General features: G+C 37.8%; 1 protein-coding gene across 1 annotated transcript in view; it reads left to right on the top strand.

The window, feature by feature from the left end:
* The window catches only part of COL19A1 (collagen type XIX alpha 1 chain), a 302,649-nt gene that overhangs the window by 203,452 nt on the left and 85,728 nt on the right, over window positions 1–13,469 (top strand). Inside the window, exon 18 of the mRNA XM_070418310.1 lies at window positions 11,207–11,260. Coding sequence (XP_070274411.1) covers window positions 11,207–11,260 — 54 coding nt within the window. The remainder of the gene's footprint in view (window positions 1–11,206; window positions 11,261–13,469) is intronic.

Raw genomic sequence — 13,469 nt, 5'->3', positions numbered from 1 at the left:
TCTATAAAATGGAGACATGGCCAGTTAATCATTTTATTGCCACTTGTTCCCCACTAGGGTCATGGTCCCAGACAAGACAGCTGTTGCCAACATTGCTAACATTCCAGTGTCACCTTGTGTTGCCACAGAATACGTAGACATGCAAGTGAGGCAGCTGAGGCTATCAGGTTGTGAATTTGAAAGCTAGCACTAGGGTCCGATTCCCTAATTACTCTTTTTCTCTCCCTGAACAGCAGCAGTGGGACATTAGTAGCCACTTTCTGACTTCCTGGGTTTTTTACTAATTATAGCTCCACTCTGGAGAAAAAGGATTTTATCTTACAGCCACTACCTGCTTTTTTTTTTATCTTGGATTATGTTATTGAAACCAACTACTAAGACATCTGAACTGACATGTATTCTCTATAGCAATGATAGAATAGAATATTTAAAATCCTTGGTATGGCCACCAAACTTATTATTAGTTGGGCCCCAGGGCATCGATTATGCACCATTTCTCTGTGGTGGGTAGACATTAAGGTTTTAAAACATCTGACTGGCCTTGGAGAAGATATTAAGAAAGGGAGATTTATTTCCTAAGTAACCATATAGTTTGTATTGGATGATAGAGTTTTCAAAAGTGTATCCTTGCAGAAATTTAATTTTACCACTGTATGGCTCTGTGAGGTGGGCAAGAACAGATTATGTCCATTTTAACAATAAGAAAACTCTGGGCCTTGGAAGTAAGGGGCTTTGCTAAATCCCTACAGTCAGTTTTCTCTACTGGAACATGGCAGGAGACTGTTCTGATCAAAGGAAATACTGAAAGAAATTATGTGACTAGAGAAGCAACAAGTTTTCAGCATTATCTGGGGTGTCTGAAACATGGAAGGAAATTTGATAGAAAAAGGATTTGCAGGAGCTTTAGTTCTATCTGTATGTTTGTTAAAAAGTAAAAAGATCTGAAGTGAATATGGCAGATGTTTCAGATCAGACAACATTGGATTGTGGATTCATCAATACTTATTGTATAATTTTCTATACTTTTCAGCATACTTGAAATATTCTAAATTTATTTTCAAAAGTAGAAAAATCATTTTATGGGATTAGCAAAGGTTAATGTCACTAATTACTTATTCACTGGCCTAGAGTGTCAGTGTCTACTCCTCTGACTGAACTCTTTTGTGGAATAGGCCTAGGTGTTTTAAAAATGAAATAATTAAGTATTTTTTACTAGAACTTTCCTGAGTATACCCTCCATAACCATGGTGCTCACTTGAGCTAACAATTGTCATTTGCAGATTTATCATTAGTATAACTGATAGATCAGAGAGAAACCTTGATGTTACACATTCAAGTTGAAAGTGGAGACTACAAAACACCCACCCCAGTAAAACCTACAGATTGTTCATTTTGCTTTTTTCCCCAGAGCTGTTCAGAGTGTCCCCAGCTATTCAAATTTTGCCCATGCTCTTGGCCTCTATGCTGGCAGTGCATAAGCCAGGGCCATCAGCCTGGCTATCTTAAGTCCCAGCAATTTGCCCTGTGAATTGCGTTTTCCTTGCACAGGAAGCATTGTCATTCTACCAACATTTTAATATATATTATTGATTTCAGGAAGGAAGGGAGAGGGAGAGAGAGATAGAAACATCAATGATGAGAGAGAATTATTGATCAGCTGTCTCTTGCACACCCCACACTGGAGATCGAGCCCACAACCCCCGGCATGTGCCCTGACCAGGAATCAAACCATGACTTCTTGGTTCATAGGTCGACACTCAACCGCTGAGCCATGCCTGCTGGGCTCTACCAACACTTTTAAAGAGAGTGAATGTTATCACTTAATTGCAGTAAATGGAAACTCAAAGTATTGATAGGTGCTGCTATGTTAGCCAACTTCCCTCCAGATTTGGGTAGCATAGTGAGAGATTCCTGAGGTCAGACAAGGGGGTAGAGGTATAGTTGTTCCCCAGGTATAGGTTTTGTTGGTAGTGAGATTTGGGGGACACCACTAGATACAAATAAGTTGTTTCACTCATTTCCATCCTTACTAGTTTTCATGCCCCTGTGGCTTTATCACTTTGTGCTGGGTCAGTGGGATGGCAAGGCACTCTCAAAATTCCTGCTGCTACTCATATTGCAGGAAGCTGACAAATAATATTTTTCCTTTTGTAGGACACACTGGGGAGAGAGGAGTATGAAACATTTGATGGGTGCATAAGCATAATGGCAGCATTAGAGGAGGAATCATTTTTTCCCTAACCATCATGTCATGGAAATCAGTCAAAAGTTGCCCACTCCATCAATAATGCAATAGTTGTATGCCAATTTGATTGATTTGTTTCATGAGATCAGGAAAAAAATAAGCACCTTTAAAAAATATGCCCCCCCATCCCCATAGAAAAGAAAGTGTTAAAATTTTATGAGCTTCATAGCATAATTTAGAAAATCTGCTTTCATGAAATGGGTTAATTATACCCATTGAATGCATTCACTGTCAGTCTCATCCTCCCACTCCTGTTCCAAAATGACAAGTAAAACCGGGGACTGTGCAGTCTTGGAAAACAATCAGGTCACATATTGAGTATTTTGCTTATTCATACAACCATAAACGGCCCATGCTTGAGTTCCCTCAATTACACAGCTCAGTATGCAAGCCAGAAGAGACAAACCCAGCTCAAGTGAGCACTTCCTGGAACACACAGGGGAACCATTTGAAAAATGTCCAAAGTGGCAGATGTGATAAATTCTCATTCAAGATTCAGAAGCTGCCTTTGCTGCAATTCCTCACCTATTAATCGCACTGCTTCTGAACTTCTGAACCAAGAATGCTGGCAATATCTTAGCCTGAGATGCTTAGGAGCTATCGATCTCTCCAAGCATGGTGCAGGTAGATGCCGCTGTCAGGGGAAAACTGGCTGTGATGAGAGAAGATCATGGATCACAGTGCTGCTCAGGACTTCCAGAGATTAACCCAGAATGAGTGTGTGGCTGCTGGCTTCCCACAAAGCTGCTATTACTTTCTTTACAAGCCCCCAGAAGATGTCCTTGACGAATGCTTAAACCAGTGTATTGCTGTATCACTTAAATCCTTCCGATTCCCAGAATGCTAATACACAAATCTCTCCTCCACAGCAAATGCAGTGGTGCTATTGTAGTCTTATTTGAAGGATGTTTCATTTTCTCTAAGTGCGACAATTTTCCCATAACTGTTCTTCACTGCAGTTTCATGCGCATAGGAATTTAAGCTTATCAAAGTTATCCCCTTGCAATTTACTCTCTGGGTTAACTAGTCTTGTTTCTACTATGTCCATTTTTCTTTTTCCTTTCCTTCTATCGTCTCATAAATGCTGTGAATTTTTACCTTTTGTTTGGTGTCATTTGAACCTCAAAGTTGAGATGCTAATTAAGATTGCCAAGTCGCCCTGCCAGCATGGCTCAGTGGTTAAGCATGGACCTATGAACCAAGAGGTCATGGTTCGATTCCCAGTCAGGGGACGCCTGGGTTGTGGGCTTCATCCCTAGTATGGGCATGCAGAAGGCAGCCAAGCAGTGATTCTCTCTCATTATTGATGTTTCTATCTCTTTCTCCCTCTCCTTTCCTCTCTGAAATCAGTAAAAAATACATATATTTTTAAAAATTGCCAACGTCTTTCCTTTGCCTTCTCAGAAACCTCTCTGCTTATCTCTCTCTAATCTAAGCCCTCCAAGATTTTAACAGTTCTCAGTGTCTGCCTGTGGTTCTCTTTTCCTTACCTTCTTTTCATGCTAGTCACTTTCCCTTGATCTTTTCTTGTCATCTATATCTTTGAAAATGTGTATCTATATCATGTCCCAGAGCTCTCTTTGCTTGCCCCTTATTGATTCTGTATCTCATTAAGAGATTCTATTAAATGTCCTCCATGATTTTTTTAAAGCAGCTTTAAGATGATTTATATTTTGTTTGTTTGTTTAACCTGTCACCCCACTTACTGTGAGGCAGATAAACAAAAGAGTTAAAAGATCAAAGCTATGGGGTCAGGCTGAGTTGAGTTGAAACCTAGCTTTTGTCTACTAGTTTTCTGACCTTGAATAAGATGATTAACCTTTTGTTGCATGTAAAATAACGATAATGCCCACCTCATTGGATTGCAATAATATATGTACAGTTATTACTTTCTAAGGGAAAGTATTGTTATTTATTAATATTTTATCATTCTCTGCTATCTGCTCATTATTTCTTTCCCAGGGCTTAGCCCAGGGCCTACCATTTCTAAAGCAGAAGTGTTTATACTTTCCCCAGTTCTATCCTTCTCATTCTCATGTAATGTTTTCTTCCACCTGCTTTGCTCTCCTTTTTTCTATTTCTTCCATTCAAGTCTTTATAGAAAAACTTCATCTAAGAATGTTGACCTAAATACCTTCATTGACTTATTCATCATCCAGAAAAACTCATTAGATTCTATTTTCCATGTGAAAAAACAACAACACTTGAAAGCATCTACTTAAGAATGAGGGCACTTCCAATTTTGTGATTATGTCTGTGTATTGGCCAAATGAATGTTATATGCCCTTCTGATTAGCTTGAAATAGGAGTTTTTCCAGAGCTTATTTCTGAGTTCCCACCTTTTACAAGCAAAGTTAACCTCAACATTTGATTCAGAAGTAGCTCCATTTCTCACACCCTCATGCTGAAAATGAAGGCCCTGGATCTGACTGTCATAGGAATATATTAGAGTGGAACAGCTCTTAGACTTAGTTCTACCATTTGTTTATTGTGTGATTGGGTTGGGGGAGGGATCTCTCATTTTGTTCCATGTCATATGAAGAATATAATAATATCCACCTCACTTAGGTATTAAGAACACCAAATAAGATCATGTGTTTTGCAATCACATCACCCTGCCATCCAAAAAAATATAAGTGAAAACACTTTTAGAATTATACTGAGCTGTCTAAATATGAAGGGTTAGTTTTACATCTCCCAGGAACATTTGCATTTGAGCTGATGATAAAACCCAATGCCAAATAATCCAACTACCTTTATGGAGTTTTAGGCATAAACCAGAGAAAGTAGGTAGGATACTTTGAGGAACAAGAACTCCTCAGGAACCTTAAATTTTACCTAATACATGTGGTACATTCCCATTGTAATCCCAGAAGGGGAAGTTTAGGTCTCTGTATTGAAATGTAAACATAATATAAACATCAGTGAACTTTCTCCTGACTTCAGAAATAATATTTGCAGTTTGAGCATTTTCAGCAATTTTGTGGCATCTCCATAGTCACAAAAAATTTGTAGCAGAAGCATTCTCGGAAAAAATAACCCATTATAAAATTACAGTTGCTTAACCTACATAATTAAGTCCCAAGAGAAATTGAAAAATTCTTTTAGAGCAGATATTTAAGATAAATAAAAGGATCTGTGTTTAAAAGAAAAAGGAATTGGTTTCCCAAATATTTTCTATCTAAAGCGTATTATTGATTTTTTCTTTCAGAGTTAGAATACAACTTTCTAAATTGTAATTCTGGTAAAAAGAAAAAAAATACATTCAGCCTAGCCAGTGTGGTTCAGTGAATGAGCATCGACCTATGAACCAGGAGGTCATGGTTCGATTCCTGGTCAGGGTTGTGGGCTCGATCCCCAGTGTGGGGCATGCAGGAGGCAGCTGATCAATGATTCTCTCTCATCATTGAGATTTCTATCTCTCTCTCCCTCTCCCTTCCTCTCTGAAATAAATAAATATATATTTTAAAATCCATTCATAAGCTCTTTCCTACTTAACTGGAGCTCGCTGCAGCTTAGTTTTTAATTATTTAGGCAGATTCTTAAATCAATCTCAATCTATTGGCCCTGTTGTCTGTGAGTATGGAAGCAGCAAGACCTCCGCTCTGTTTGCTGCCATTTCTAACTGAAACCAAAACCAACAAGCAAGAAATTGGCTTTCCCCTCAGATTTTTTCTTGCACAAGTAATTATTCTACTGAATTCAATAGACATTTGGGGGAAAGGGAGAGCTACTATGTACCACATCCTGTGTTATGATAGGATAAGAAAATTTAAACTCCTTGCCTGCGAGGAATTTTCATTCCAACTGGAAAAACAGGCATGTTCATAAGCCACTATAGTCAGAGTACAAGTTATAAATAATGTTAGAGATGGAAATTTATATGAGAGAAAAACTTTCTGACATTAGCTTTTCCAGGAGACTGTCTATTGAAAGGTGCTTCATCTTCCCATTCCTGTAGATGAATTTAGGCTTCATAATATTTATTTTAGTACCAAGGGAAAAGAAATTACTGACCTCTGCCATTTTTTTTTTCTTATTGGCTTTTAGAAAATTGGGACCATTTCTTGAAAATTAGCACAAATGACTTTACAATAACAAACTTTCTATTTGTTCTTTTAACAAAGCAATTTGGGGGCATGTTTGAACAGAGTTGACTAGTACAACTTTCTTCACAGAGGTTTTTGGTATTTCAGAGGTTGTTACTGAAGTTAATTGGAAACCCACAGGGCCAGAGGCAGGTATGTGTAGCCTGAAAATTCATATTTGTGAACCCTGAAAGGAGTTCCTAATAAGAGGTTGAAAAGCTATGGTGCCTGCAGAGTGGCACCCAGATGGCTCAAGGAGACTAGCCAGCAATATGAAGAACTAAAGGACGTAAGGGAGAAAGGAAAATAGTTCAGGAGGGAGGATCAGAGGGGGAATAAAATAGTTGGCTGAGGAGCCAGGGAGATCTTGATTTAGAATATCTACGGTGTGCTAAAGCTGAATCAAAGGACCTGAACCTTGACTTGCACAGAGTTTATAGCAAAGATCAGGGAAGGGAAAAAAAGGCAAAAGTTGAGTTCTTCAAACTAAGTGTGCTACATCAACCGGCAAGAAATGAAAATGCAGCTGGGACCAGGACTAAGGAAGTATGGTTTTTAACTGAGAACGTTTCCAATCTTTGATGATACAAGCAACTCCTCATTTTTACACTACCCATCTGATGATGCTGGTGTCAGATATATTTCTCTTTTTTCCATCTTTATCTAACAAGATTTCAGCCCCACCCCCCAACAAAAATTCCTTAAACTATTGATGAGTGTATACACTCCCAAACTGAATGTAGCTTTAATTCACTTGTTCACACTAGATATGGTTCTTTGCAGTAAGAAACAACAACAGGCTCTCTCGGGTAATTACACCTAAGTAAAGTTGGATTCTGAACAGGTATATCTCCTTGAAATTCATTTTAAAGCTGCTCTATAATTGTGTACCCATCACTTTAACCCAGATGTCCTGTGTCTCCCAACCCAGCACAAATAGAGTGAAGCAGAAATGAATAAAAGATAGACACTACATGACCATGATTTCTGTATCACTATATTGCAGGTCACCATCCTGAGCAAGATTTGGGACATTTTTCCTTTCTATAAACCTGCAAATGGTTTTCCTAGTAGAGCTCCTGCGAGCATTAGTCAAGACTGATGTGCCCTCCATAACTGACCTCTCTTCTCCACTCATCCTGGGTCATCTATGCATCCTTTTGACGAATCCTTATAATTGCAAACCTCAGAGAAAGTGACCTCCCAAGTGCCCTGGAGCATCTACTAAAACTGTGTGATACCAGGAGACCTGTCACTTATCACAGGTCTTTACTTCTCCTCCCTCCGAGTTGATTGATAGTCTACAAGACTGACAGCTCTTGCTAACGGAGGAAACAAATGGCTCTTTGGATCTTCTCCAACTGTGCTTTTGTGCCAGAATAGAAAATAGCACAATAGCACATCTCTTGGGGAATGTGGCTAATAGGACAGCCACCAATTCCAAGACCCCAGGGTCTATATTGTTTTTCTTACAGTAAGCAGAGTTGCTCTTGGCATTTTTGTGCAGAGTGTTTCTCTGTGGTCACTGTCTCCACATAGATCAAGGTTGTTTGCTTCTGACAGTTTGAGAACAACCCCGTGAGTGGCTGCTGTACTGACTGCAGACAGCGTACAGGTAGACAGCCTGAGGACTCTGTGCTGGTATCCTCTTTCAGTCGCTGCAGGGTTTCTTCAGCCCCCTGGGAGAGTTTGTGTGAAGTATTGCCTGCAGGGTAGGCTGTTAGCTATAAATCTCTGTTACATTAAACTTGAAATTTGTGGTACCCAAAGTATCCCAGTGACTAAAAGAACAAGGAAGAAAATGTCATCATAAATGCTCATCAGTCAATTAAGCAAGTGGAGACTAAAATTTCAGATGGACCCCATTTGGAGCACTACTTTGTGGATATGACATTTTAATGCAAGAACAGAACATATGAAAGCGTGGCAGTATCTTTTATAGGGTTTGTTAATCCTGTGGATATCTGAATAATATTGTTCAAACTTTTCTATTGGCCAGTGGCTCTGTTCTGTGAGCTATGCTCTTGCTATTGTTTTCAGAGCTCTCCTACCCTATCCCCAATGATACACCCAACAGCCAGGTCAGGATTCCAGATGAGGAATATATTCTGTATTTATGAAATACACCTGTGTGCCATAGGCAGATAGCCAGTCTGGAAAAGATCAGACCCATTCTCACCCAATTTTTTTTTAAAAGTTATCACCATCCTGTTATTTTTACTGTTTTCATCCATCTACCTGTTCTGTACCAGAAAACCCCTCTCACACTGTTTGATGTTCTGCTGCTTTCTCCTCACTCCCTCCAGGGTCCCCTTTGAAGGTGCCCACTTCTTATATCCTTTGACCACCTGCTCTCTTAACCTCTGCAAAGATAGGATGCATTTTAGTACAGTTGTGGGTTAAGAGGAATTTTTTGTAATATTCAGGCATAATCTTCCTATCATGTCTTGAGAGATTATATGCAGATAGATGGGAGATGCAAGGAACAGCTATCCACTAGGACTACATCTACAGGCAAAGTTCTTATTTCTTCCCCTCCTGCATCAAGCACGGTCTGGCTCATGAGAAGTGCTGAGTACCAGTTTTGTTGATTTTTTTTTTTCAATTTCAATATGAGAAGTAGAACATGGGAGAGAGATCACCTAGTATTCTCAACAGCATGGTCAGCATGATAAAGAAATTACTGCAAAAATTATTTTAGGCTGAGAGTCTACTTTTAAGTTAAGATGGTAGAGTTTGGGCCCAGGCTGACTATGTTAAATATTAGCCCTGCCACTTACCAGTGGTGTGACCTGGGGCCAGTTACCAATTTTAAGCCTCATTTTCTGTACTATTGAATTGGAAATAACAATGGTATGTACCTCATGGTGTCATTATGGGGATTAAATGAATTAATCCACATAAAGCCCCTGGTATAACATCTGGCATACAATAAGCACTATATATTTGCTATTATTATTTTATTGATTCTTTTGCTCTATTTCAGAGACTCTGTTATTAATTGTTCTGCCACATTTGGGATCCCTAATTATAAGACTCTCATATTAACTAGATTGAATATGTATAAAGCAAAATTTACCCACCGCATCACTATTCTTCGTTCTAACTGGCATTATTAACACACATTCACCATCTACCAAACACCTACTAAGCATATAGTCCTGAGCTACCTGTTAATGATACTACATGCAGTATCTAAAACTTCTTACCTCATTATATAATTGCAGATGGATCAATGTATATGGAATCTCATGTCTCATGAGTTTCAAGAACAAGTTTTTAACTTGAATCTTCTTGGCTGGAAACTTTGTGCAGCAATCTCCAACTCAGTGATTGCTTTCCTCATTACTTCATCTAACTGACCTAGGTACTTTACACAAAGCTGGCTGACAGAAAGAAAAAAAACAAACATGAGCAATATATAATGCGATGAGAGTTCTTTTCTGACATTAGCTTTGTTTTTACTTCAGCAAGGTAACAGCATCATTTGTCTTTCCAATCACAGACGGCCCCATTACTCAGGAGGCCTATTATTTTCTTAAGAGTTATACCAACCTGCTTCCAACATTCATCACTAAATCTCTGTGTCCTCTACATTTAGTGGCACCAATGCAAAGGTTTCATATTGGAAGAGATCATTAGTCACAAGTCTTTCCTAAGAAATACCAGTCACAAATGTTAAATGTTCATTTTTTTCAATGTTAGCAAGATCCGTGAGTGCAGTTGGCAATGGTTCCTTAAAATTTTTCTTCATTTTTTAAAGCTTTCAATACCTTTTTTAAAGAATAATCTTTATTCAACAGTAATGTTTGGTTTACGCAATCATAATCTTTCTTTGTCTTATCTTCTATGGTAAAATGTAAATAATTTTTTTCTCTATAATATTTTCTCCTGGGCATTTTAAAGATCTATGAAATATTTTTAAATTGTTTTTATTTATTTCAAAGAGAGGAAGAGAGAGATAATAATATCAATGACGAGAGAGAATCCTTGATTGGCTGCCTCCTGCACACCCCCTACTGAGGACTGAGTCTCCAACCTGAGCATGTGCCCTGACTGAAAATTGAACCATGACCTCCTGGTTCATAAGTTGACACTCAACCACTGAGCCACACCAATGGACTGCAATCTTTTTCTTTTAAATAGCGGCCTCTCTGTTGGTTTGAACTACTTGATTTAAAATAATGCTAAACTTTGTATTGTCTTATGGCTCTCTTCCCAAAGTGTAATCCCTGAAAAAACTAAAAAAACTCTTCTCTTTCTCTTTTTGCAAATTTTATGGGGAAATGCCTTTACATCTTTGCTGTCTCCCCAAAGCTTACCATAGTACTTAGCAAATGTTTCCATGTAAACTGAAAAGAATGAGTGTTTAAATATCTTAAATCTGAGGTCTTAGAGCAGACATCTTTTCCTCGCCTGAAAGTCATGTGCAACCCATTCAAAAGGGTAAAGCAATAGAAACCATATTTTCCCATATTTTCTAAGTTAATAACAAGTGGCCACACATTTCTATAACACATCAATCAAAGCCCTGTGAAAAGTGTCAAAAATAAACCAAAGCTAAAATCTCTTCCCTTGAAGAGTTTTATGGGCACAATTCCTTTTAATAAAAATATGCTGATGCTGACCTTCTGGTGAAATGTTACATGTTCCCATTAAGGAGCTCTCTGAATTCATGCAGGATTTAACCTTGACATACCTTTAGGAACCTGATGAGTTAATGCTCCTGTAATTCTCCATCAATTGGAATATTTGACTAAACATACTCTTTCTTTTCCTTAACTAAGTTTTCAAGAGTTCTTAGATATATTATTTAAATTCACATTGTTTGGTAAATGTTTAGGTTTTTATTTTTTATTTGTTTCTAATACAGGGACCTCCTGGAACACAAGAAATGCAGCAGAATCTTAGTGGATATTATAACAAGGTATGGCCTTTTTTTTCACATATTATATACACAGAGATTTCATGTGATCATATTTTTTAAATTTTATTATTTTTTTAATCATCACCGTAGGTACGTTTTTATTGATTTTTAGAGCGAGAGAAAGGGAGGGGGGACTGTTGTGAGAGAGAAACATCTATTGGTTGCTTCCCGTATGCGCCCCAAAAGGGATTGAACCCACACCTTTTTGGTGTACGGGACAGCGCTCCAAGAAACTGAGCCAACCAGGGCTATGTGATCATATTTCTGGAAAGCAAAACACACATATTAATTCCTAACTGCTCAGACTTGAAACATGATCACGTATTCTTAATATCTTTCCATACTGAAAATATTTCCAAAGAAAAGTATTTTCCTCAGTATCTTTTTTTCAAAACCAGGATTTTTTAATAAATTAAAAAAGTTCACTTCAAATTTTTAAAATTTGCATGCAAACAATTAATGCAAAAATTATATTTCACCATTGATAATGTCATATATCTAGTTTCTCTGAGGACAGAGTTATTTGCTACTTTGAAGCTCTGGATAACATAATGGCTGATAGATTTCTTATCAAAACCAACAGGTGCTACACTAAAATGTCAAGCAAATATTTATATCCCATAGGTCAAAACATGGGGTCCCCCACCTATCAACGAGAAGCCACTTTTAACTTCCCCAAGGTTTTTAAGTTCCAATTAGGATGGATGAAATTCTGACATGGAAGTATCTGAGAGGCATAAGACAAGACAGTTTTGCTTCTTCTTCTCCAAGGAAGCACAACTGAGGGAGAAGAATATGTGTTGGCAATGAAGTAAGACTCAGAGACCTGTGTGAGACTATTGATTGACTCATCATCATCCAATAACAAATATTTGGGGGTGTAATCACTTTCTGTGAGGCATTCTGTCCACTGACGAGGGTCCCTTTCATACATAGTAGCTTATCATTGATACGGTGCTGGTAATTGTGCCTCTGCACAAACAAATTCCGAGACACTTCTCTAGTTTATTCTTTCCTTTCCTATAAATTCCTGACTACTGCTATTCCTTTTTGTTTAGAAATCCCAAAGAGACATCATGTGCTAGCAGAGGCCTTAAAGATAGCAGGCACTCAGAAAAGTGTTTATTAAATGATGGGCTAATGCATTTTTTAAATCCCAATTCTTTGTTCATCAGATTAAGTTCAACCTAAAGGCCTAGATCATTTGGGTTTAATAAATTTAAAGTCAAAAGTGTGGAAAGTTTGTTACACTTCCTAAGTAAGCTTATCTTACATTTTCTCATTTACTTAGATTTTCCAGGGAGAATTATATTAGGAATCAAGTTTTGGTATAATTAAACACTTTCTGAATAGATGTATACTAGCTTTTTCAAAACATTAGGACTTGGCACAAGTAAAAAAAAGTAAGTGGATCATGTCTAAAATTAATAAAAATACAATGCTTTATTGTATTGACATCTGTTATAAAATAGGATTTATCATAAATCCTTCAAAATAATGAGAATTAGTTGGCTCTGATGTCACAGTGTCAGCTAGAAAAACCTAGAGAACACACTATATTACTTTCATTCTTAGTGTAAAATTTACTAAGTTGCGAGTCAGCTACTTAAATATTTGCTATCCCTTGCAAAACTTTTAAAGCTCATATCCTTAGTTTATCTTGCCAATGAGTTAGTTTTCCCTTAAATGAAGATATATGAAGCATTTATATTTTAGTCTAAAGAAATTTTTAAGCATCAAGGTTATATTTCAAAAAATGGGGGCTGACCAGAGCAGGTGGGTGGAGGGTCTTGCTGATAGCAAACCAATACTTTTTTTAAAAAAAATTTTATTGCCCTAGCTGATGTGGCTCGGTTAGTTGAGAGTCATCCTGTGCTCCAAAAGATCACCCATTCAATTCCGGTCAGGGCACACGCCCAGGTTCTCGGTTAGGTCTCCAGGGGGGGTGCCATACTGGTGGCAACAGATCGATGTTTCTCCTACTGACATTTCTCTCTCTCTCTCTCTCTCTCTCTCTCTCTCTCTCTCTCTCCTTACTCTCTCTATAAAAAAATTTAATAAAAACATAAAACAAAATTTATTGATTGATTTTTGGAGAAAGAGGAAGGGAGAAAGAAACATTGATTTGTTGGTCCACTTTTTATGCATTCATTGGTTGATTCTTGTGTGTGCACTGACCAGGAATAGAACCCACAACCTTGGTGTATCA

Source organism: Myotis yumanensis, unplaced genomic scaffold (genome assembly GCF_028538775.1).
Source record: "Myotis yumanensis isolate MYYU_CA2020_CCGP unplaced genomic scaffold, mMyoYum1.0.hap1 SCAF_6, whole genome shotgun sequence".
In the NCBI taxonomy this organism is placed as follows: domain Eukaryota; kingdom Metazoa; phylum Chordata; class Mammalia; order Chiroptera; family Vespertilionidae; genus Myotis; species Myotis yumanensis.
Note: the sequence above shows the minus strand (reverse complement) of the source record. Positions and strands in the feature narration are given on the sequence as shown.